The following is a 27,853-nucleotide window of genomic DNA, read 5'->3' as shown; positions in this document are numbered from 1 at the left end:
CCAAAAACTATGTTTCAAACGCAATATATAATGTTTTGAAAACTATGTTTTGAACGCAATATGGATATTATCAATTTTCAGTCCTACCATTTAAATTGTCTAATGCTCCCACAACTTTCCAGGCAAACGATACTTGATTTCGTATATATCTCAGAAAGTGGATTGTCATCTTCCTCGACAACATTCTTACATGTAGAGGAAAACATTCATGTATCGTCTTACATCTCTTAAGACGATCAATTGTTTGCGAAACTATCCCAGTGTGAATTTTTTCACACGAAGTTGTTATACCCTTGTTATGTCATCTCAATTGATGGCATCCGAATTGATCCCGAAAAGGTTCGAGTAGTGCTTGATTAGCCTATTCCAAGAACCATAACGGTGGCAATAGTTTCATTGTTTGGTTGATTGTTGCTTGTTGCTATTTGATAGTTACGATCCTTCACACCTAGATTTAGAGTTCCTTTACACTACCCTTACAACTTGCACCACCCACCTAGGTCACTTTGCACTTACACCAACCACTTGCACCACCTAGGCTTATACTATCTACCTACACTTGCCAATTGCACCACCCACTTGCACCACTAGGTTTGTACCACTTGCACTACCCTCACGACCTACACCACCTACTTGGACTTGCACCATTTATCACTCCTACACATCATCTTACTCCTCTCACTCACTTCCACACTAGTACTTCCACTGATGCACTTGCTTCCACACTCACACTTCCACACACATGCATAAGCACTTTCACACACGCACTTACTTCCACACTTACACTTACACAGACGCCCTTCCACACTAGCACTTCCACACTCGCATGTAAGCACTTCCACATACGCACTAGGGTGCCTTTGTTAAATTGCATCACTACTTTATGCTTCACTGAAAAAGGGAGCACCCTTTTTTCGGTGGACTAAGGTGAAAATTTTTGCATTTTGAAAAGCTAAAGAAAAGTTGACTTTGGACCCAATGCAAGTATTACCCAATCTCAAAAAACTATTCATGATTCAGCATAATGCTTGTTACTAGTGGCAACAAAATTGGACTAGTGCTGAAAGGAATTTGCACATTATGAGAAAGAATTACTTGCTGTAATTCATGCTCTTTCCACTTGGAAACACCAACTTTTAGGAATAAACTTTACTATGTAAACTGATCATTAGACTTCAAGATAATATTTTAGCTTTAAACAGTTATCTAATAAGAGTATGAGATGGACAAACTCTCTCCATGTTTCGTTTTTCGGATTATACATACTGAGGTATGAAAAATGTGGTGGTTGACGCACTTCCAAGAAAATCACAAATTTCAGCAATTAATATGGCATATCACTCAAAGTTGGATGTCATGAAAAAACATTATGTTGCCACTCTAGACTTTACTGATGTGTATGATCAGCTATACAATGCCAAAGGCATGAACACTACACACTTAAAGATGGCTTTCTTATGATGCACGGATAGTCATGTGTCACAAAGTAGACAAGGCCGAAAGTGATGACTGAAAGTCATGCTTCTCTTTATGCAGACATAGAGACATTGATACTACAATCAATAAAGGTATTCTTTTGGCCAACTTTGAGGCATGCTATTGGGATTTTGTTCCCACATGCACCGTATGCTATAAGGTAAAGTATGATAGGCAAAAGGTCCCAAGACTATTGCATCCATCGCGTATTCCAAATAGACCTTGGCAAAGCATTGCTATGGACTTTATCTTTAATCTTTCAAAGGCACCTACTAACAATGATGGCATTTAGACTATCATTTTGCAAGTTCAGTAAACAAGCATATTTTATCATTGTTTGAAAGAAGATCAAGGCTGATCGTATGGCATGTGTATTTATGCAACAAATATTTAAGTATCATGTCACACTAGAATCCATAGTTAGTGAAAAGGATCCATGTATGACAAGATTGTTAAGAAATGTAGCATGGAAACTCTGAGTAAGCAAGGGTGCATGAGGGAAGGTGAGGTGTAAATGAGCTAAAAAGTAGGGGAAACCCTAACCCTAGCCCACATTGAGGCTATACAAACAGCCTAGAGGTCACTCTCACATGTAGAGAGAGTGCACCAATTGTACTTGTAACTTACTAAGCAAGATTTCCTTCTTATACTTGAGCTCTCTCTCCCTCTTATGCACACGTCTTTAGACTCTCACTCTTATTTCCAACATGGTATCAGAGCCATCTCTGATCCAACAATCTCCCTCCAACTCTATCTCAACCTAAGTGCACATGAGAAGTTCATTTCTCAACTATATCTCTTAGTCTCCATAACCAAACTAGCATACAGACCTTGGAGGAGCTAGTGTGGCCAAAGGAGGACATATCTTGGTTTGCTTTCTTTTGGAGACCTCTTCCTCTCCTCAAGGCACAACAGTGAGGCACAACAAAGCTCAACATTATGCATGCAAGAGGCCAGCATTGACAAAACACCTAAATCTAGTGCAGTTTTCGCAACAAGAGAAGCGACCTTCAAATCCTCTCGCTGGTGAACCCCATTGAAGGGGCTTTTGTAAGGTATTTGTAGCCCCCCAAATGGGCTATCTCCACCTCAAAAGGTTTCCTGAAATTCCTTCTCTGCTGCTCATACAGAGCAAAAACCTAACTGTGTACCCTGCTGGCAGCCATAACCAAAAAGCTTGAAGCTTGGAATTATTCAGTTTTCTTCCCACTGAAGTCATGAACAATGATTTTAATCACTGATTGAGTAAGGTTCAAGTTCATTGCAAACCTGGAAACTCAAAACTCAAAGCTTCTTGCCCCTAAGGTGACTCTCAACCTGACATTCAACCAGTGAACTTCAATGCAAGCACTTCAGTAAGCTTGGATACTAGTGTTTTTTTAACACTACTGATCAAACTACTAATCATTGCTTGATAGTTAATCTCAACAATCTAAAGGTTTTTAGGACCTAAGCATATCCATTAAATGCTTAACTCTCATCACCTCATTGTTCATCATTGTAAGAGTATATGTCACACTTTCAACCTGCTATTCACTTGGATTAAAACATCATTTTAATTGCTTCTGCTTGTATTACCCAACTTCTAAAGAATTAGACACTACCATTGCCTTGTGCAATCAGTAGGACCTTCCTATCATGGCCTATGTTGATGTGAAGCCTCAAATCCGCAAGTTTGATGGAAGAGACTTCCACCCATGGCACGTGTTAGTAAAATATAAAATGATGGAGAGGGGTTACTGGCCCTTCATCAAAAGGACCAAATCCATTGATCCATCCAACCCTATGGATGTTGAAGATGGCGCAAGAGCCTAAGCCATAATAATGTTGCACCTGGATGAATCCTTAATTCACCATATTGACCAACCTACAACTGCAAAAGAAAAGTGAGATGAGCTTGAGAAACTATATGGTGCAAGAGGAAAGAATTCCAAAATCTTCCTCAAAATAGAATTCTTTAGCTTGGAATACAAGCAAGGAGAAAACTTGGGAAAGTTCACTTTCCACATGAAGGGTCTAAAAGCTCAGTTACCTTCAATTCAACCTCCAATTTTGCTAAAGAAGATGCCATTGCAATACTCTTAAAAGTCATAAGGAAAGGCTTTTCAACTCTTATTACTATCCTAACAAATGTACCAAATCCCACACTTGAAGGTGTCATCTAGTATTGTCTGGATGAGGAGAACAAAAATCAAAAAGAAAATAACACCAACTCAACATCCACCTCGACAACCCGTGAACAACTCTTAGTCCGTACTGTGACTACTAAATGCTCCTTTTAAACAAAAAATGACATATTGTAAGCAACTGCTGAAAAAAATATCCCAACAAGATAAAGTGCAACAAATGTAAACAAACAGGATATATCACTAGTAAATGTCCAAAGTCTCCTACAGTTCTTAAAGAATTGGAGGCCAACTATGTCTTCAACGTATCTGAGGACTGACTTTTCTAGTATCTGGTGTATTATCTTTCCATAAACATCTTTGTAGCCTATTTTATAAAGGCATCGCATTGATTCATTGAGGGGGGAAACCATCTACATGCTATGTCATCCAATATCACCTTGGCATTGAGGGGTGTGTTAGAAGTGTAGCAAGGGTACATGAGGGAATGTGAGGTGTGAATGAGCTAAAGGGCAGGGCAAACCCTAACCCTAGCCCACAATGAGGCTATATAAACAACCTAGAGATCACTCTCAAATGTAAAGAGAGTGTACCAGTTGTACTTATGAGCAGCTTACTAAGCAAAATTTCCTTCTTGTACTTGAGCTCTCTCTCCCTCTTGTGCACAAATCCTTAGGCTCACTCTGATTTCCAACAAAGATTGTTTTGGAAAAGCTCATTTGAGAATATGGGAACTAGGTTGGAATTCTCTTATTTTTTCGATCTTCAAATAGATGTATAGTTAGAAGAGGCCAACTCCATAATCTAGGATCTTTTGATATGCTATGTATCAAAGCTTAAGATTATAATCTTCTCAAAGTGATTTCTCAAGATGAAAGAAACTTGGAACCAGCTCCATAAGCACTAAATTGTTCAAGATTTTGTACTATAACGTGTAACTATTAAAACTTAAAATGGGAAGATTTCAATAAAACGAAAGACTTTGTTAGCTTGTATATCAATCAACATTATCCTGCAAAACATTGTGTTTCACATTTTTCAACCTTGCTTTGCGTCTTCAAAAGAATTAAAAGACGTTTTTCAACCTTTCCTTGTTCTTGGGGAAAGAAATCAAAGACAATAGCAAACGACTTCTAAAACAGCACAAGATCAGGCTGAATGAGGGATCACCTAGAGTCTTTTGCATATGCTCGAGCTTGCACAATGTGGCAACCGCAGCACACAATTTGATGGCACTGGATTGAGCAGTAAAAGGTCAGGCAATATTGTCAGAGCCTCATTATGCATGAAATGCAGACAGGAATAAAAGCAGCAAACATCAGCACAAGACTTGATGGCGCTGGACTGAGCGGTGAAAGGTCAGGCTAAAATGTACGGAATATATACATAAAAGGTCGGGCAAAAATGTAGTAGCATGATTATACATAAATATGCTAACAGGAATCAAAGCGCACAATTTGATGGCACCGGATTGAGGAGTGAAAGGCCAAGGCAGCACGATCATACATAAAAATGCAGACGGGAATAAAAGCAGCAATCCTCGGGCACAATATGATGGCACTGGATCAACATAAGAAAGACCGAGCTAAAATGTAGGACCGTGTTTCCGCAAACAGAGGAACAAAAGCAGCAAACCTGGCAGGATAGAAGTACTCGTGATCGAGACGGTAGCCATGGCGGACTAAGGAAGCGCGGCCGGAAGAGTCGAGGTCGACGTAAGAGAGGAGAGCTTGGAAGCGGAACTGTTGTGCGTTTTCTGTGATGAAGGCGAACTTCGAAGGGTGACTCTCAAGTACCTTCTGCAGAAGGTTCTCTCTTCCGTCAACCATATCCTCCAAACCGGCGTAAGCGGGCAATGGAGCTCAAGATACGAGCTTGCTAAGTCCTCCCGTGGTGTCAGAAGAGAATTCCATGTGAAAGTTCAGAGAATCTATAGACATACTATCTCATTTTCTATACTATGTTTTACTTTCGTATACACCAGACCTGACCCCCTATCTCTTATTTTCCTTTTTTTAATTCGTGAATAAGTGATATTACTATCAAATAAGTAGTTAAATTTTCGCATATACCAGACCTGACCTATCTCTTAATTCGTGAAGAAGTGATATTACTATCAAATAAGTAGTCAAATTTTCGCATGTACCAAACCTGACCTATCTCTTATTTTCCTTTTTTAAATGTGTGAATATGTGATATTACTATCAAATAAGTAGTTAAATTGCAACTTAGAGGTGCCGCGAGGGCAAAACACTCAGCGCATATTGGTTGTTGCCCAAAATCAAGTCATACAATAGCCCTCTTCAAAAACTTGAAGCCAAATTTAAAGATATGGGTCTTCCTCCTAATCTTCCTAAGTAAAGCTAGAATCTCTCTCACAACACTGACCACCCAATAATTAGGTTGGGTTCTCTTCTCCTTAGCCATACCCACCTTATTTCTATTTCTCCAGAAAGCTTGTATGCACAAAGCCCTAATGATGTCCCAAAGTTTTAGGGATTCATCATCAAGCGTGCCCTTGTCCCAAAAGAGTGTTCTTTTCATTCTAATGTTGGAATTGAGACCAGCTCTCACTATCCACAACCTAACTCTCTGGAACACTACTTGGGTCTTTAGGCAATGTCAAAGATCATGCAATATTGTTTCCCTGCACTTGTAGCACATAGGACACCACAAGGAGACTTTCATAAACTTAGTTAGCATGTCCTTATTGGTGTTCAACTTCTTAGAGTTGACTTTCCATAGCAATGTGTTAAGCTTGTTGGAGCGATTGTTGCTCCATACCCTACATGCTTTCCAAAAAACTTTGGGGAAGATGGATTTCCATGCGTCCTACAACTTGATGTACCTATCATTCCTCCTCACCTCAAAATCTGCCCTTTTCTTGGCTACATGTGGCTCCCTCCAAGGCTAACTTCATGGAAGATAAAGAGATTAGGATCAAATTCACCCTCAATCAAGCTAAGCTCACTAGCCCTTACTATGCTGCCAAGTGAATCACTTTTGCCACTGTATTAGTCTTTGACACCCACCTTAGCCTACACTGCTACAATAGCTCAAAATGCCAAAAGCTTGCCATTGACAAACACCAAGCATTTACTAGTGTAGGAAAATACAATCGAAAACCGAGGTATAAGAAATCGAGCAAATCCTCAAAAAAGAATAATTGAAAGAAGGTAAGGAATAAGATAGGCACACTTAAGGAGCACAAAAAAAGGTGGAGGATAGATATGGCAACCTTAGACCCCATGGCCCTCCCATCATAAATAGTAGATTGATTGGGACACATAGCGCTACGTTAGACCTACATGAGCGAGCAAGTGAGAGAGAGAGAGAGAGAGAGTTGAGAAATGATGGTGTGGAGAGCATCAAGCTAGACAGTACACTACTATCATGTCCTTCTACCTGCATGACCGCACGACTATTCTTCCCTCCTGCTTGCATCATCACCTTAATATCCTGGCATGCCTACTCTCATTAAGATGTAACGTGCCATCTAGAGCTTCTTTCCAGGTCATGATGTTGTGGCCTATCAAAGGGGGATTCCAAGTGATATCGCCCAGCTCCCCTTGGAGTATCCCAGGGTTTGTCACTCAAATTTTCCCTAGTCCATATCGCAATGGAAGTAATCTAGTCGAACCCACTAGGATTGACCTGAATCACATCTAGCATCACATAAAGTTTGCTACCATTTGGACTTTGACTTTGCATAGGAGCAACCAAACAAAAGGGAACTCATGTTGCACTTGGTTCAAAGAGAGTGAGAAATGAGAGGTAGCGCAGTACATCGACCCCTCTACCCATTAGACATAGTCTCACCCCGATCCTCGAAAACGACACAGAGTCAAGGGTTCTATCAATTCCTAAACTTGGTCGGCGTAGGACTAAAGAAGCTCCCAACTAATCGAGACCACCTAGTTATAGGACAAATTCATTAGGGATCACGGCCACCTGCTTCCCTTATTCAAATGGGTCATCTTTTAGTTAACTAATTACCTACCACGGTTATATGTAACACCTAAAATAGTTTCCTTAATTAAACATTGTATACACATGATTCATTCACATAATTTAATTCACAACACAAAGATAGAATCAAACAAACTTTTGTCAAACAATTTCTTTATTATCTTGAAAGGTTCTTATTATAAATTTTCCCTTCATTCCTATTACAATGTTACAAGACATGTCATGAGAGAAAGACCAAGCAAGCCCAAGTCAAAAAGTGAATGAAGAAGCTCATTCTGCCTAGGCAGGAAAAGTGGAGGAGAGGGCAAGCTCGGAAAAAAGTGAGAGATCACTGAATATTCTAGCAAGGCTCTCTTAAGGATGAAGGATGTCCTATCAAGGATGAAGGACGTCTTGTCAAGGATGAAGGAGGTCCTCTCAAGGATCAAGGATGCTCTCTCAAGGATGAAGGAGAACCACTGATGGCTCCAGAAGGAAAGTGCGAGGCGCAATGTAATTCATTTTATAAGAGCGCCAGGCTCCCTCCTATGCAAATTGTAAAGTTTGGACGGACATGGATGAAGGGATAAGGCAACTAGAAGGGAATGAAGAAAGAGAACCTTGGCAAGATGCTTGGTCATATAAAAAAGGGTATGGGTGCCCGAGGGATTTAGGGTTTTGTACATAAACCTAAAAAGTGAATGAGGAGCTCATTCTTTGGTGTGTGGCAAAAGTGATCTCTTCTTTTTCTCTCCTTCTTGCTTGCTTGTGTGTGCTTGAGAGAGGGAGTGAGTGTGTGAGGGTGAGGGATCATGGAGAAGAAGCTCTCCATCCTCTCCTCTCCTCTCCTCTCCTCTCCTCTCTTCTCTTCTCTTCTCTTCTCTTCTCTTCTCTTCTCTTCTCTTGTGCATGGCTATGGAGGATGGAGCGTGAAGGAGGAGGCTTGAGACTGCTTAAGCTTAAATCTCAAATCATGGAGCTACCAACTTGCTCAAAGGAGGAGGCTACTCATTCGGGCATTAAGGTAAGCTCACTACACCCTCGTAGGATCAAAGGCGTGGCGGCTAGGTGAGAGATGGCCATTTGTGCTCACTTGAAACGCTTGAACTAATGGGTCTTGGCAGTTGAGCATGAGCTCCCACTACAATTCCATATACAAAAGTAATCATCCAATGCTACAACCGTCGGCGATCTACACACACTAATATTCTGCCCTTGAACTAGTATCAAGACCTTCAAATCCCATCTTGAGTCATGTATGGGCTAGGCAAATCCTAAGAGTGTAGAGAGATTTATTGCCAAGCACCCATACCTCCTCCTACCTAACTGACTCTCTTCTAAGAGACCTCTCACAATGGGGCCGGTCCTGAGCTCTTCAAAGTGGTGAATATGAGCCTCTTGGAGTAGGGTCCCTATGACTAGCTTGGGGAAATCCTAGTGCATCCTTCCTTTTTATCTTCATTCCAATTAGATCCAATCAAAATATTACTTAAGCAATCATAAACATTCCTTTAGTGCATAGGTAAACCCTATTGCATGCAGAAGCAACCTACAAATCTGCATTTTGCCTAAGGTGGAATTCCCTTAGAAAGCAATCTTTTACCTAGTTGGGCCACTCTTCCCATTGGATTTTTGCACAATGTCCATATTTATGAACTAGGGTTCCTTTTTGAACCTAACCTCGCTACTTTGTGTACAAGCACTTGTTTTCTTTGAGGGTTTTTACCTTTGTCTTTATCCTTTAAGAAAATTTACAAGCATTAAGCTTGGAATACTCTTGCCTTAAAATGTATCCTTCCTAGATTAAGTAATCCATACATTGGGTGTCGTAGATCCAATCTAAGATAATTTAATTAGTGCATTACTCAACAAACTCTTGACTTGTTTACTCAAGCCATGAGAGTTTCTCAACATATGGTAATTAAAGGATATCAATGAGTAGTTTCTCAACCATAAAAATGGTTTCTTTGCTTTTCTTCTTAACAATAGCTATTTACTACAAAGCTACCTTTCTAAAGATAGCTTATTTGCTATGAAGGGGGGAAAATAGTGGTCCCTTCCTTTATTTGTAGCTATGTGATCATCCATTAGTCAAATAGCACCCTTATTAGAATGAATCATAAATACCTTATCCTATTCTAATCTTACATGAAAGAATTGTACTTCTTTGAATTCACTTAAGTTTTCCGTAAATCAATATGAAGAGGCGAATCTAAATACTTAACTTCTTATGATTTACGATACAAATCTAGGGTGAGTTCTAACCATCATGTGATGCAAATCTTTCCATTCATGCAAACCGAGTTCTAACTATCATTTCAATGTGAGATAATCAATCTATGCAAGAAAAATTATGCCTTCTATAGATGGCATTTACCTTTCAACCTTTCCCTAGCATGATACTCTGCAGAATTTTAGCTTGAATTCATCTTCTTTTCACATAAGGGAATTGATGTAAGACGGACTAAACAATTCTAAGCTTTCATGTGAAGCAAGGTCCAATAATGTTTTGAATTGTAAATGTGAGACCTTTAATCATTAATATGAATGCAACTCCTTATTTCTTTCATTATATAACTGCAATTTATTATTCCTTTCATGTAAATGCAAGATCCTAAAACATTTGGCATGCATCTTTTATACAATCCTATTCATTTTATCATGTTCATGAAAGATAAACTATCATTGTATGCAAGAATTGAATGCAAGGTTTATCATTTCGTGCATCATTTCATACCCAATCTTTAAAAGAGAAACAATTTTAAGCGAGCATAAAAGGGAACTATATTATCTGATTATTGAATAACTTGGACTTGTGTAGACGGAGAGTTATTTGTGATCCCACTCTTGTGTGTGTTAACCTTGGACCCTCAACTCTTTGCTAACACAATCTTCGATCTCCTTCTCTTGGGTGCTATTGTAGAACATGTGAGTGAAAGGAAGATGGATGGTGGAGAGAATAGAGTTTTTGCATGTGCATAAATGATATTCTTATTCTTCTCCTCAACACTCAATTGCAAAGCCCTCTTGCTATTGATATTACTTTCCCTTACCTCTCCCTCCATCTCACTATCCCTCACTCACTAACACACTCTCTCTATTGATGGTGCGACGTAGTAGCTTTCTCTTCTTGTGTCATGGGGATGGGGGTAATGTAAAAGCACATAGCCTTTATATATAGGCTAAAAGGGGGGGTACCCTCTCCCCCTCTTCCTTCCACATCATTTCATGCGGATGTTCATGACTAGAATATGACTCCCCTCTCCCATATCTTCCATTGCTTGCCCTATTGTGATGCTTTGTGTCGGGCCTGATGTGTGTGATGACGATGACGTTGGTAGTAGCAAGGAAGGTTGATGTGGATATGGCGGTGGCATTGCAAGTAATAAGGTAAGTTTTTATTCATTTAAACTTTTAAACATTTAAATTTTTTCTTTTTTTTTTCCATATTACTAACCTTTTAACTTTTGTTCATATGGGTAGGAATTTTTTTTTTTGGGGGGGGGGGGGGCACCAAAGAGAAATTCACATACGGGTTCGAGGAGGAGAGAAGAAAAATTTCTTACGGTCTAAGACATTGCATCCTCTTCCCCTTAGAGAAATCAAGATGTCCTCATCTTGAAAGAAACTAGGGAAATTGTTTATACAATGTATCTTCATCAATCCAAGTAGCATCCTCTTCAGGATGGTCCTTCCACTACATAAGGTATCCTCAAAGGGTTTTGCCTTTAACAAGCTAATATGAAATGCATCATGAACTTTCAAGTGTTCAAGAAGTTGCAACTTATAAGCATTTGGCCCTAGACACTTGAGAATCTTGTAGGTTCCACAATATCTTGGACTTAGATTCTTGAATTCTCCCAAAGATAAGGAACTATTCTTTGGGCAGACATGGATAAAAACCATATCTGCTTCCTTGAAGATTTGTTATTGTCTTCCCAGATCAGCATACGCCTTCTGTTGATCCTTGGTAGCTGGCTCTTGTCTAAGAGCCTTGACCCATTCATCCATTTCTTTTAACATCTTCCTAGAAGCTTCCCTTAGGGTAGGATTAGAAAAGTTGAACAGTGTAAGACAATTTTGCCTATGCAGTGCTTGGAATGGAGTCATTTAGATACTTTGATGATAGGATGCATTGAAGACAAACTCTCCCAAGGGTAGATGCTACATCCACCTCTTGGGTTATTTGCAATAATAAGCTCTAAGTATGTCTTCAATGAATTGGTTAACCCACTCTATTTGACCATCTGTTTGTGGATGGTAGGCTATGATGAAAGGGTTCTAATATCCTTAGATAGGTTATTCTAAAAATGTGACGTGAAAAGAGAATTATGATCGCTGAGGATCCTTTTAGGTAATCCATGAAGCTTGAAGATTTCTTTAACAAAGAGCCTTGCAATATCTAAAGCATTGTAGTTTGTCTTGACTAATATAAGGTGAGAAACCTTCGTTAGCATATCCACAATCACTATGATTGAGTTGTATTCTTTGTGCATAGAAGATAACCTAGCTATAAAGTCCATGTTGATGAATTTCCATTTCATTTGAGGAATGTCAAGTAGTTGTTGGAGCTTGCTTGCTAGCATCTTGACACACTTGGCTTTCATCTTTTGGCAGCTAAAGCATTCAATGACATACTTTAGTACATCGCCTTTGAGTCTCTCTCCCAAAAATTTTCCTAACAGCATTGAGAGTTTTGGCATAGCCATGATGCCCTAAGAAAGGGGAATCATGAACTTCCCAAAGTATCTTTCTCTTGATATTTTTATTTGAAGGAATGTATAGCCTTGTCCTAAAATAAATGAGCCTTTCTTCTATCAAGGAACTCTAATACTTGATGTTGAACTTCGTCTCCCTAATATATGTTGATATGTTGGATCCTTAACTGCTTCTTCTTTGGTCATCTCAATGATAGGGTTGCTAAGCATTGCCACCATAGTAGCTAATGAGTTTGCCTTAGAAGGTTCTTCTAAGATGATGGCTTTGAGGAATGCTTTGTGAGACTGAGAGCATCTACAACCACATTTTCTTTGCCTAGCCTATACTTAATCTCAAAGTCATATTCCTATACAAGACTTCTCCCCACCGACATTGCCTCATGTTTAGATTTGGTTGAGTGAAGATCCACTTGAGACTCTTATGGTCAGTGATTAGAGAAAACTTATTCCCAAGCAGATAGTGTCTCCATAGCTTGAGGGCATGAATCACAGCTAGTAGCTCCAATTTGTGAGTAGCATAATTCTTGTTACGAGTCCTCAACTTCCTTGAAGAATAAGCTATGGAGTGACCTTCTTGCATACGTACACAACACAATGCAAGAGAGCTAGCATCTCTTACAACCTCAAATTCTTTGCTTAGGCTGGGGAGTTTCAATATGGGTGCTATCACTAAGTTTTGTTTGAGTTTTTCAAAATCAACTTGCTCAATGTGTGTCCACACAATAGTAACTTGCTTTTTGAGCAAATCAGTAAAGGGTGTAGTGATCAAGGCATAATTTTTAATAAAGATTCTATACCATCCTGTTAGGCCTAAAAAGCTTCACACTTTCTTAGCTGATGTCAAAGTTGGCTGGTCCTGCACATCTTTTACTTTAGCTGGATCAATTGAGATTTCCTCGATGGATACTATGAATCTGATGTAGTTAATTTTTCTCTTAAAGAAGGCACATTTCTTCTTCTTGGCATAAAGCTTGTGCATGGTTTCAAGGACAATACAAAATCGTGGCTCATGATCTTCATCCTCCTTGGAGTAAGCCGTGATGTCACAAAAATAACAAGAACAAAATCATTAAAATAAGGCCTAAAGATATCTTGCATTAACTTGTCAAAAGGTGGTAGGAGCATTAGTCAATCTAAATTTGAAATGTCCATATCTCATATTGAAAGCAGTCTTTGGAATGTTTTTGTCCTTGATATTGATCTAGTAGTAACTTGATCAAAGATCAATCTTGAAGAAGATCTCTGCCCCTTGAAGTCGGTCAAGTAGCTCATCTATCCTCGAAATCGAGTATTTTTTCTTGATTGTCACATGGTTCAGTCCATGGTAGTCAATGCAAAGGCAAAGAGTTCCATCTTTCTTCTTTTGAAACATCATTAGGGCTCCCCACGGTGAATTACTTGGTTGAATGTATCCTTGGTCCAAGAGTTGTTTAAGTTTCCCCTTCAACTCAATAGCTTCATGGATATACATCATGTAGGGTCTTTTCGCAATTGGCACAGCTCCTAACACAAGCTTGATGTCATGATTACGAGGAGGAAGCTAAGCCAACTCTTCTGGGAATACATCTATATATTCCTTTAGCTAAGATGGTTCCTCCTTAGATTCGCTACCCTTTTCAACTTTGTTAAGTTTGATAAGTAGATAGGTAATCCCTTTCTTAACCCTTTCACTATGTGAGAAGCTTTTTCCAACTAGATTTTGGGCTTCCTTGCTTCTCCCTATGTGGATACTAGTCCACCACTCAAGTCTTGGAATGTGACTTGGCCCTTTTTGTAATGAATATGAGCATCATTAGGGATCAACCAGTCCATTCCTAGCAAATACTCATAGGCTTTTAAGTTCATTACTCTAAATCTTACGTTTGAAAGATTGCCTCCTAAATTAAATTCCACCTTGGTCATTCTCTGCATAGAAAGGATGTAGGTAATATACCTATTCCTAGTCTTCTAAACCTATTCCACCTTGGTCGTTTGCTGCATAGAAAGGAAGTATGTATTATACCTATTCTTAGCCTTTTAGCACATTTTGGTGATACAAATGATTGGGTGCTTCCTCAATCAATCAAAATTTTAAAATTTTTACCTTAGTAGTTTGCTAGGGTGTGAATAATCAAGAATTGGTAATTCGGCCCTTTTTTATGGAGGGTAGCATGCATTGTTGCCCTCTTGACTTTTGCTTCTAAGTTGATTCTTTGTTTCCTTATAATTCCTTTGAGAGTTGCTCCAATAGCTCTTCCTTTGGTAGATTGATGATGCCCATGAAGCTACCCTCAACGGGAGTTCTAGCCAAGTTTCGGAACACTCCCTTTTGAAGTGGTAAGATTCCTTGCAATGGAAATATTTAAGGGCTTCTTTGTTGACCCTAGGTGGCACAACGTTTCCAACTACATTAGTTTTGGCTCTCTTCCTCTAGCTAGATTGGCGTTGCCCTTGGGCTCTTTTGGCATAGCCCTGTGATCCTCCTTTATTTTGGTAATTTTGGTTCTAGGGTTTTCCACTTCTTGGCTTAAACTAAATCTCTTGAATAATTAGACGATCATTTAACCTATGACAAAACTTGGACACCTATTGTGAAATGTCCATTGTTGGTGGTGGATATTTAAGGAGTGATACAAACTTTGAATGGTACACCTCTAGACTCATCCTTAATTGCTTCAAATTGAAGAACTTGTTCATCAACAATGTGCAGTAATCCGATGGTAGGTATCTTCCATGCACAACTTCTTTTAAAATATCCCAAGTGATGGTATTTTTAGAAATCTCATGGTCTTTACACCAGTGCTTCCATTATAAGCACATTTCATCAATCAACTTCAGTGATCATTGCCTAATTGGCAGGAGCATTTCTTGTAGATGTAAAGTAGTCCTCCATGGACTCTACCCAAATCTCTACCTTAGATTCAATGTCCTTCCCTTTTTGGTCAAATTTTGGGGATTTGACTTGTTTGAGAAGGTACTTCTTCTCTTGAGCTTTGGTAGTATTAGGAGTTGGTGCAGTATTTTGTATTTTTACAACATTTCCAAAGTAAATTTTCATGTAATCTTACTATAGTTCCACTTACTTATTGTTTCACGATAAAATTTCAATGCTCAAAATACAATATTAACCAATAACTCACTTTCTTGCAAAAGTAGTGGAAATCTCTTTTATTAAAGATGACTGAAGACAATTTTAATTACAAGTAGGAAATGCATCCATGTGGATAAGTGGAAAGGGATTCTTTTATTTACAATTTGAAAGCTTACAGTCTAATAACAAAGTTGTAGGGTTCCTAGGAGTGAAGATTTGATACATTGATAGGGAAATAGGTTGGGCGAGTGCCATCAATATCCAAAAATCTATATCAGGGAAATGGAAAATCTGGAAGACCTTCAATGTGGACATCATTGCAGCTATGATATCCTTGAACAACCACCTTATTGAGAGGAATCACCCTAGTTGAATCTCTTACTTACGATGAGGCCATGCATAGAGGTGATAGTTACTCTTGGGAGATGACCATGCAATCAGATTATAACTCGTTGTAGAAAATCATATGTGGGATTTAGTTCCTTTGCCTAGTGAAAAACATGCTTTGCCGTATAAGTAGGTGTATAACTTGAAGAGTACCCTTCTTTGCCCCAAATTGGCATATTTGCTAAAGGTTTTAAGAAGGAATATGGTGCTGACTTTGATGAAGTTCTATATCCTGTAGTCAAGATGACTACCCTACTCTTAGTATTGGCTTTGGTTGCTCAGTTAGATTTAAACCTTTATTAGATGGATGTAAAAACAACATTCTTACATGGGGACTTGTATGATGAGATCATTAGAGGAGTTTTGAGGTCTCAAAATGCCCTGTAAGTGATCCTAGAGAGAGAAAATATTTTTAAAAATAAAATTATTTTTATCTTTTAAAAAAGTATATTTTGATAAGTCATTGTCATGATATTTTCGTAGTAGTCACATCAAACCTAGAAATTTAGGCCACTATAAAGGTAACAAAGGTGGTTATAATGAAGTCTTGCTCATCCTTATTAAAGTAAAAACTAATATTTAATTTGAATTTTGTTCAATGTTTGATTACTTCTGTCCATTCTCACTCTCTTCTTTCTTTCCCCTCCTTACTAGTTTCTTCTTCGTTTTCCTTCTTGTTTCTAATTCACATAGTTTTTCAAACCCAATCTTCTAATCACATCCTTAGCTATGGATCAATCATCCAATGATATTTGTAGCTCTAGTAAAAGACCTCTCTATCATCCTCATATTGAATTGGATAGTGAGCATGAACTAATAAGGAAGACAATAAAATCCAGTACTATTACAGAGTCTACAAAACTTATACTTAGGTTTGAAGGAAAGAAGAATCTTGATCTTTAGCTAGATGCCTGGCTATATCCCAATGATCTTAGCAAAAATAGCACTTTTCCTTTCTATAATAGCTCTTCATTGATGAGGTTCATTGGTGATAGTTATAATGGGTTTCTAGGTTATACACTTAACTTGGTTGTTGAAAATGATGTCCTCATATTTGGAAAACCATCCTTTATCAAAACATAACAATAAGTTACTGTAGAAGCTAGAGGGCTGTCAATAGAGGATTCATTCATTGGAGAAATGCATCAAATCTTATCAACGAAAGCAAACTATTTTAGGCCTTTGAAATTGAAAAAGGAATCTTAAAAGTCTCAAACAAGAAGGAGGTGGTTGTATAGTAAAAGGATCTAAGTAGCAAAGTATATTTTTTTAACTTTAAAAGTATTAAATATGGTTTTTTTATAATTAATTGTATTGATTTGTGATATTAAATTTGTTTAGATCTCTTCTTCAATTGAATACAAGTGAAAGAGTTTCTTTAAAAGCATCTCAATTTTATTGTCATCTTCTTTCTTCAGTAGTTTTAAAAGATATTTTGGAGAAGAAGAAATCTAAAAATGCAAAGAAACAATGCTTAGAGTCATTTATAAAGGATCATTCTTTGGATACTGAGTTAGTGTAGAAGACACTAGATAGTATTGGTATCATTCGAGATACTTATATGCAACTTTTTCAGCTTTTACAATAAAATATGAAGCAAGGATGGGTATACACTTTCATACTTCTAAGGTCATCTGTGGTTAGAACTATCAGATAGAGAGTGAATAACAAAGTGATGGAGATTCTAGGTAAGCCTTTCCATATCAAAGCTAGCTTTAAGTGCAAGAAAAAGAAAGTTGTATTCAATTAATTTAACAACATTTTCCTTGACTTGCCCATCCTACAATGTTTAATGATAAGATTCTATGACTTGTTACTAGAAGAGGCACAAGGAGTGGCTAGATTTGTGGTTAAACTTGATGAAAGTGAGATTCTGAAATGCACAAAGTTAGAGAGGGTCTCTATTACCTTGATAAATAAAGCACTTTCATCAAGTCATTACAATCACTCAATGCCACTTAGTATTTAATTTGAACACAACATCTAGTGACTAGGAGCGTTTGAAGTAGATACATAGAATTTTGATATATTGTATTGGGTTTTTCATCAAATACCAATACTTGATGTTATTAAGAGGCAACACGCAGGAGAAGAGCTATTTGTTGAAGGATTTGGGAAATATCTGGTGACTTAAAGACACTCAAATATATGTACAATGTGTTTAAGGGAGCCAACTCCAGATCTCCTTGCTTATATTGTATGTTCCCAGCCATAGAGTTGAACTCAAGCAATTGGAATAGAGCTCTCTCTAGGCACAACAAGGATCCATAGTTCAAGCTAGTCCTAGATATTCATTTAGTGAATGCCCATATCTGTACACTTCATGTGCTTTTGCAAGATAATTGAAAAGCTTGTTTATCTTTATATAGGGTTTTCATAGAATCTAAAGCCATTACAAGCTAAAATAGATGCTATAACAAATATTGCAAAAGTCTTATGTCCAATTGGTTTGCATGGGGGTAATGTTGTTATTGAACCGAATCTTAAAAAGTCTAAGGATGGCAATTGTGTCTCTAAAAAGCCATCTATTAGTAGAGTGAAGGCTATAAGGTTCCTAGGCTTTCATGGGAGACTTGGTTAGATAAACTCTAGGAATAGTGGCTTAACTATTAGATACAATTAGTGGAAGTTCCTACACAATGTAGTTAAGGATCATGTTGATAATGGATAAGCTCAGAATAGAAAAGCCAATGTTTAGGAAACACTAGACAAAGTATTCCTTTATTGTGATAAAATTGAATTGAATAATGATCTTCTCAAAGACTTCAAAAATCAATTGAACCTTTTTAAAAAGGCAATGACAGAAGCTTGGGATAATCAACACTTCACTTACTATATGGTAAGAAGTTTGCATATATATGTCTCTTCATTGTCTAACTCAAATAAGGTTTTTAAATGAACTTTATTTATTTGTTAACTACGCAGTCCATTTTTTTACAACCATAATCCATATTTTATCAAAAAATATGAATCTCTATCTATCTAGTCAACCCAAGCTATGGAAAAATCACATTATCAAGCAAGAACAAAGTACTTTGGATACACAAGACATGGAGGTGGAAGATACAAAGCAAATAACTTATTAGAGGTCTTCCAATAGTTCTATAGACAAATTTGGCACAAATTTAAGCTCAAAGACACATCATGTAATACATCATCTTTGGCAAGGACTATACAAATTGTTACCCAAAGAAGAAAAGAGGGATATTTAAAATCTTGTGCAAAGCAAAGATTTTCATAATGATTACAAACTATACAAAGAGATGGAAAAAGATGGGTTTAAAGAAACCCTTGACTCTGTTTTGTAGAAGAGTCTCTAGTTTTAAGCAACTCACTAGGGCCTCTAGATGAATATTTTTTTTCATCCCACTCAATAAGACCTCTACATTTCAAGAACTCTTGTTTCCTATAGCATGGAAGGAGATTTAAATTCTTGGCATCTCCTAGATGGGAGAACAAATAAGAGCCAAGAACTCTAATGTATCATACCCTAGATCCACTATATCCACGCATAAAGCCAAAAACTTTTACAGCGTCTACACCAAAATTAACTTATTTGATCCTCTATTGAAAACTTGGGATCCAATCACCTTGGAGATAGCTTTTAAAGCCATCATTGGTAGGCTTCGAGAGCTTGACAACCTCCTATGATAAATTGCAATTGTTTGATTATTTTAGCTTCCAATATAATGACCAAGGCCTTGACTTTTGTGAAGCTTCAATGGCCTTGAGCCCTTGGCTCTTCCAAGAAAGTTGTCTGGATCTTCAATTTCTATTTGCACAATAAACCACAATAGTGTAAGATGTCAATAGATAAATATCCTATAATATTTATTTACAATGCATAATAAACTCTAATATAGACCTCCATGGATATCTTAAAATTATCTTTCATACCTTAGGGTTTTCATCTTCTTTAAGAAGTCTATCATCATAAAGATTTATTGAACTTTTTGGTTTATTCTCTAATGGAGTTTTGACTTTCTCTTCATACTCCATCTCATTAATACCAAGTCTTTGCCAAACTTGTGAGAACTCTTCCTTTGTAAGTAGCACGTTCTTTTTGTATTCCATGATCTAATTAATACATGGATGCAAGTCTATAGAGATATCTTGAAAATTCTCTCCCTCAACATCAAGACTTGCTAACAATTCTTGTTCACAACCTATAAAATTCTTATAATTTTTGGTCCCATCCTGCAAGGTGTTGAATATCATTTAGCAAAATATATCTCTTTTTATTGATGAGGTAATTAGGAAATATTGGGATACAATCAAGAGGACCTTCTTCAATCTTTGCACTCAACTCTATTTCCTTTTCTTCTACTTTTGTAATGTTCTCACTTTTAAACAAAGCAACATCAAATCCGTGCACTAGTTGGTTCTCAACATCCCCTTGAAACATTCGCTCCTTCTCTTCAACCTCTTTATCTTTATTTGCAATATCCTTTGTCTTCTTATCTTATATTGTATCTAAAGAACAACTATCTATATATTGAAGATATACAAGAAATCCAACATCCTCGTGGATAAGAGGGCATTGATGTTGATTCTGATGAAAAGGGAAATCTGCTTCCCACTTCTTGAATTCCTAATCAATGAGGCTAAACCTTGTTTGCAAAGTTATTCTAGCAACATTGGTAGCTTCCATTACATCACTGTAATGGACAAATCCCTCAATCTCTAGGCCTTGCACATGTCTATCATAACACTCTCTATAATCCTTTAGTTTGTCTTCAAGATCCTTCAAGAGCTCTTGCAAATCAAAGGAAACATTGAGCATATCTTTGATATAAATGAATACGATGAATTTCCAGTTGCATGGAGGAAATCAAAGAGCTTCTCATCACATGTATCCTCAAGATTCTCTTCCTCCATTCCCTTTAGAGAAATCTTCCTTTTAGTCATCCTGATTATTCACATAACCAATTTTTGAAAAAACAAGACAAGTTTAGGAATACAAAGGTCAAATCCACATTTGCTCATATCCAAATAAGCAATTTAAATTGTTCAAGTTGGTGCACATAGAACATCAGAACCACATCATTTTAGATATGTACAAGATCAAAGCAAGATTGCTAGAAAAATCCCATCAATGCCTTCGTGCCATTTTTGGCTTTCCAGCATTTTGTGAAGCACTCACTCTTGACTTTGAAGTTTACCCTTTTGATTTGAACTTTGTGGCAAAAGGGTTGGCACAAGAGATGAACATATTCATGTTTAAGAAAATGGATCATCTATACCAAATGTAGATCCAATAACTATTATATAAAGACACATTAGAAAAGAGATTGTTGGATCAAAAGGAAGAAGAAAGAGTATGGAACCCTCATTAATAAAGGGTGCTATTAATTTTGGGAGAAAACTAATTGTCTTTTTCTAAATATTTTATCACTAATAATTTGCAATTCCAAATGACTTATGAAATGTGAGTTGAGTCTTCAGGCAGCAAACGTGGCATCACAATTCACATTTCATCAATATTTGTGATTTTTTATTAGACGATTCATCTAATGCGACAATGGAGGTCAAAGGAGCATTATCATGTTTGATTTGACAAAAATTGACTGATTCAATCAATTCTCAACATTTGTTCATAAGAAAAATAGCCGATTCAATAATTTCTCAATGTGTTAAAGTAGCTAATTCAATCATTTCTTAACACCTGTGCACAAAAACGTGATAAATAGACGATTGTTACCTTAGAAGTGTATTGCTTTCTGAGCATGAATGGATTGGTCAAGAGCGCACGTATTCTCAGCTTGCGATCCATAAAGAATGTGGTTGTGGGAGAAAGAAAAAAATGCATAGAAGAAAGATTTGTGCAAACACTAGCTTAACTTGCAAATGTGTATTTATTTATCAACGGTCTCCTTGGAACTTGCTCAAAAGGTACTATGCACTAATTCAAAAACGCTATATTTAAACTAAAAATGAAAGGCCTAGAAGTCTTCATTTTTACATGAAAATTAATAGCATTAAAGTGCCATAACGTTTGAAGAGGTCAGTGATATGGAGTACAACTTCCAAGGTGGCAATGGTATACCTGCTACACGTGCGAAGTGAATTGCTCACTATACTTCAAGGAAATGTCATTTTTAAATGAAAATTTTAAACACAAAGCAATATTTCGAACCATTCATCTCTTTTCCTTCCCCAACTCATGAGCGCGGCAAGGCAGCTTCATTACAACTCCGAAATTTTTAGCACCCATTAGCATACAAGGTAAGATTTAATCACATAAGTCCCATAATGCATAGTATTTGCTATAGTCTTGGGCATGTAATTTCCTTTGATAGATCTTGGCTAGCTCAATAGTGATGTAATTTCCAAAATTATTAACAAAATTTCTTAGATTCGTTGAAATAGTTTCTTCAAAATTGTTTTCTCTGAATTATATTCAAAATTGTTTCTAGACATATGAAATGTGAAAACAACATATTTATCTCTCCTACATTGTGTTCAGGCCATGTTTCATATGTCGAGGGCGTCTTATGCACAATCCTTTATTATTGCCCAAGTTCAGATGGTGGCAGGATGAGATGACCAAATGTTTGCAATTGTGGTTTCTTAATAGAATGCTTGTAAGTGTGGCTTCTTAGGATTAGATGACCAAGTGCTTGTAGGTGTGGTTTCTTAAGAGAATATTTACAGGTGTGATGATACAAATAAAAGTGAATTTACTAATCCATTTTTTGTCTCCCATATTACTATTAGGGAATTCATGATGATTGCATGTGTTCATGGTCCCTTGTACAACTTTCAAAATCAAGACAATATGTTGCAAGCTTGGGATTGGCATTGGTAGTTCCCGCTAGTAAGGTTATTTTTAAAATATAGCTTTTTCACCACAGGAGGCCTACATTAGTCTGCAAGTAATCTTTCATGTACTTTGAAGCAAACACCAATATCATTCAAGTACCTCATGATGTGTAGCAACCATGGCATGTATCAAGCTAGTAACCATGGATATATAAGATCCTTGGCTATGTCAATCTTTTGCCTATTTGGCTTGGGGATATCCTAATTTTGAGTTTTCTTAAATTTTTTCTAGAGATTTCAAATGGCTAGAACTATGGCTACTGCAAGAAAGCAAAAAGTTGATCCTAGAGGCCTTGCTTCTAAGATACATCAATCCTCTAAGCCTTCTAAACTTCCTAGGAAATCAAAGCTAAGGAGAAAGTTCTCACATCATGTTAGATGCCTGAAGGAGATTAGAAGTGCAATGAAGACTTTGGATAATGCAATTCCAAAACTACCCTTTCAAAGGCTTACCAGAGAAATTTTTGATAAGCATACTCTTGATAGTTTTAGATGGACAAGGATAGCTCTCAATTGCATCCAGGATGGTGCAAAAGATTTTTTGATTGAATTTTTTCAAGATTCCTATATATGTGTTGCTCATGCACATAGGCTTACACTTATGGATAAATACATGATAATTCTTAGGAGGTTGAGATACAGATTTTTAAAGGTCCTTGAGCTAGTTCCCCTTAAAGAGCAGGCAGATAAATAGAGGGAGTATAGAAGAAAGAAGATAGAAGAAAAGGAAGTAGAGCAGTTATCATCTTTTGAAAAAGAGCTATCTATCCTTCTCTCGATCCATCTATCTCATACTATATGAGGAGTGAGCTTGATGCAAGTGCATTTGATCATTGATTCAATCCAATTGACTTTGAAACTTTGGAGCTCCTTATAATTCCATACAATGAAAAGTAAGTAATTTAATATTTTGTTAGATTTTATGAGATTTTTTTGCTAAACTATTGAAGTATGATTGTTTTAAGTTCTCATTTGAGCCTAATTGGAATAGATTGTGCATCAATTCTTTGAAAGAAAGCTATAAAAATGTTAAGTTGTAAGTTATATAATCCACAGTCTCCTTGATATTTTGATCTTTTTTTACACGCACTCTTAATATTTTGATACTTTTAAAAATAATTTCTCTACATTTTATTGTCTTTTTGGTACATAGCTGAAAAAAGATTGATTGAAGTGCTAGAGAAAAAGAATCCCATGCCTTTTGATTTACTTGCAACAATGCAATATAGTCAAGTTGTGGTAAGGTCTTGATTAATATGGTTGGAACATAATAATAAAATTCATTCTACAAACTACCATAAACAAGTTTCATAGTTTTACTTTATATTATTGGTTGTAATGTCCTCATCAAGATGATAGTCACTCTTGTGGCTAGAGAGTAATTGTAAATGCAAAAAGTTGATTAAGTTTATTTATCTCAATGATGATAACCTTGTAAAGGTAATGTGAAAAATACTAAACTTTATGATAGAGGTTCGTTGTAAAATAGTCCATTGATGATAATAGTATAGTTCATTGTAAAAAATAACAATGAACTAAAAATCTTTTCTTACAAATGTATGATAGTTTTTAAGGGATTGCTATACAAATGAACATGTTTGGTATATAAGAGCAAAGGTCATGAAGTACATAATGGTGAATTGTATGAAATAAAGAATGCATAGTAGACTTGGAGACTTGGACAATGAAGGAGAGGAAGTGCATGTAACTATAATACGTGAAGCTATGCCTTCAACACCTAAGGCAACCAAAGTATCAAAGAAAAGAAAAAGGACTCCTAGAAAGGATGTCCCTTCTCCTAAGAAAAGTCAAAAAAAGAAGTAGCTTTGCCTCATTACTTTTAAGCCCTTGTGTGTATAAGTCATGGAGATGGTTGATAAAAATTTACCACAAAATTTATACATGTATTTTATATTGATAGTAAAGAGATATTTTATTCAATATCTTTGTAGTGTATATTATTCTCTCTCCTTGTTGATATCTACAAAAAATATGTTACAAATATTTGCTAATCAAAAAGTAAAATTAGATATATACCTAAGTGGATATAAAATGATATAAAAATTTACTCATTTGTTATTAAGTTGGAACACAGATAAGCATGGTAGTTCAATATCTTCATTCTGTAAATCCATCCTCACTTGATATATCGTATATGATGATCTACCCTTTAGGATTGCAATAATGTCCTCATTGAACCAAACATCAAGATTAACTATAGGATCTTTGCTAAAATTATCAAGATTTTGGTCTAAAGAAACCACACTACCATCAACATAATGCTATCTACTATAATAAAAGCTAAGGATGAAACTTTGAGTAGCAACCATATATTTACAAGCTATAGAGTCTTGACCTATCTTACATATAATTTTTCCTTCTGTCTTAGTGTCCCATCCTTCATCAACAAATTGTATAACATGATCATTTGTTGGTCTCGTCTCACTGAAAGCATGGCCTTTGATCTTCTTATCTCAGCATTAGAAAATGAATCAACAAATATATTAATAGGCATAAATAAAGTAACTTTGCTTAGTCTACTTGAGATATTAGGTTTTAATGCTCTTTGTATCTCAAAAAAGATTTTATATCTATAGCCCTCACTAGTAGCTGGACTTGGAAAAGGCTACTCAAAGCTTGAAAAATCTAGCAAAAAAAAGGGGATATTGATTCACGTTGGTTGTGCTGCATGGGGACAATATAAGAATGGTCATAAAAGAATATTCTATTCTCTACAAGCTCTATCTTCTTTCTACCTTTGTACATCTCTTCTCCAATTGAACCATGCATCACAACATCAATAAGATCAACAATAGACTCGACTGGTTGCCATTCCTTAAGATTAGAGGGATAGACATCTACAAGACAAATGAACAAATGTTATAATGGAAAACCTTAAACCAAATAGAAGAAAAGAAAGATTTTAAGAATCAAATCCTCACAATTTGGTCTATGAATTAGAACATTTGAAGTTTCAGGTTCCAAATATAGCTCTCTATGCATAAACACATGTTGCATCAGTACCTCTTTTATGCTATTCTTATTTACTCCAAGCTTGAAATATTGGATTCTACCCTTCCAAGCAGAGATGAATGAGCTCTCATATCTTTGTCTTTTTCCATGTTTTGCATGTTGCATGGTGATCCAACTACCTTTTCTAATGATAGTAGGAATCCATCTTCCATCTATTTGGAATGAGTTAAACATTGATATGGATGTGATCTGGGAGCTTGGATGTCTTGTTGAAGGTCAAATTTTTGTATCCATGGCAGAGAGAGAGAGAGAGAGAGAGAGAGAGAGAGAGAGAGAGAGAGAGAGAGAGAGAGAGAGAGAGAGAGGACTAGCCTACCAAAAAGAAGGGAAGAACATGAGAGAAATAAAAGAAAGGAGGGAAAAACATGAGTGCCAAGCTTTTTACTAATTTGAACTTAAATTAAGCCAGCTATTATCATTAATCTAGACACATCATTAAAGAAGGACTAAGCAACCACAAAGAAGGGAAAAACATGAGAGGAATAAAAGAAAGGAGGTAAAAAAAAGAGTGCCAAGCTTTTTACTAATTTGAATATAGATTAAGATGATTATTATCATTAATCCAAACATATCATTAAATTAAAGTGGCCGAGATTGTATGTCACTAATATAAAGAATATTATAATCATGAATATAAGAGGCTTAAATAGATATTGATAATATAAATTTGTAATATTATATATATTTTTGTAAAATATTTTTTTACATTTCTTAAAATATAAGTTTCATTATGGAGGCTTTGCACCTATTGGTCTAGAGCACTCTCTCTCTATCTCTTAAAAGGTACTTTCAAGACTTCAAAACTCTCCTAATGTTATATGTAGTAGCCTAAGGGATTTGAGGAAAAAGGTAGAGAACACCTAGTATGCAAGTTGAGAAAGAGCATTTATGGCCTTAAGCAAGCACATAGGGAATGATACCACAAGTTTAATACTTTCATATACAAGTATATATTTGCATTAATATGGATCCGTACTCTATATGGATGATATGTTAATTACTGAGAGAGCTTATGATGAGCTGGATGCCTTGAAAAGTTAATTCAAGAAGAGCATTGAGATGAAGGACATGGGACAATACTCACATATTCTTGGGATGTATACTATATGCAATCACTCTTAAAGGCTCCTTTACTTGTCACATGAGTACATTCAAAAGGTCTAGTTTCATATGTAGGATGTTAACTGTCATTTTTCTCCTCATGTGAAGGTTAGGCAAGCCAATTTTCTGTAGTTTGATGAGTAGAAGCTTGAGATGGCCAAGATCTCTTACACATCTATAGTGGACAATTTGATGTATGCCATGATAGCCAGTCTTCTTGGCATAGCATTTGCAGTGGGGGTATGACATGCTATATGACTACACTTGGTAATAAACATTGGGATGCTATGAAGGGTATCATGAGGTATCTTAAGTGTACTATAGATATGTGCATATGTTATAGTGACCATGATACATGAGTTGTGGGATACACTAACTCTGATTATGTAGGACATGTAGAGCAATAGAAAGTCCAGCTTTGGCTATATCTTTACCTTTGATGGGGGTGCTATTTCTTAGATATTCAGGGTGCAAAAATGCACTGCGCTATCTATTATAGAGGTAGAGTATATTGTAGCCATTGAGGCTTGCAATGAGGCTCTCTATTTGGTGGCAGACCTTACTCTTACTGATATAGTCCCTACACTGCATTTTCAGATTCTATGAGTGCTATTTAGTTGCTCAAGAATCATGTCTTCTATATGCAAAGAAAAAGCATATTGAGGTGTGTTATCACTTTATCAAAGAGGTTATCAGGACAAGTCCATTGAGCTTGTCAAAATCTCAAATGATCATCTACTCACTAAAAGTCTCTCAATGGAATGTTTTGTCTTCCTTAGGAAGATGATGGGTGTAGGATGAGATGACGTCTTTTCTCATCCTGTTGTACTCTATGTACATTTGTACTTTGTCACTTTTTTCTTATTCTCTCCTCACTAGAGACATATTTTTCTTTAATTGGGAGGTCATTGGGGGTAAAGGCAATTGTGCCTATGCCACTTGTATATTCACTACACTTATAGTACTTGCATACCTATACATTGTAGATGGCGGGTGTCCATCATTGTCACTTCATTCTTTATTCTTGCCATGATTAATGAATAAGGGAAGGCCGGTCACACATTATGACTATTGGAGTTCCCACATTTGGTGTCTCTCGCTTGATCCATCCTCCATAACTTGTACATCTCTTGCTTCTGCTTGCTCATGCTCCCACTCGGGCTTCTCCCTTC

The 27,853-nt window shown here is 36.6% G+C and overlaps 1 protein-coding gene across 1 annotated transcript in view; it reads right to left on the bottom strand.

Annotated features, from left to right (window-relative positions):
• LOC148017348 (uncharacterized) overlaps positions 1–5,555 on the bottom strand; it is a 61,829-nt gene extending 56,274 nt beyond the window's left edge. The window contains exons 1-2 of the mRNA XM_087663154.1: positions 5,238–5,555; positions 4,773–4,837 (exon numbers count right to left, since the gene is read on the bottom strand). Coding sequence (XP_087519280.1) covers positions 4,773–4,837; positions 5,238–5,431 — 259 coding nt within the window. The 5' untranslated portion in view covers positions 5,432–5,555. The remainder of the gene's footprint in view (positions 1–4,772; positions 4,838–5,237) is intronic.
• Between the last annotated feature and the right edge of the window lie 22,298 nt (positions 5,556–27,853).

Source organism: Lygodium microphyllum, chromosome 22 (assembly GCF_053477565.2).
Source record: "Lygodium microphyllum isolate KBCC chromosome 22, Lygodium_microphyllum_v1.1.10, whole genome shotgun sequence".
NCBI lineage: Eukaryota > Viridiplantae > Streptophyta > Polypodiopsida > Schizaeales > Lygodiaceae > Lygodium > Lygodium microphyllum.
Note: the sequence above shows the minus strand (reverse complement) of the source record. Positions and strands in the feature narration are given on the sequence as shown.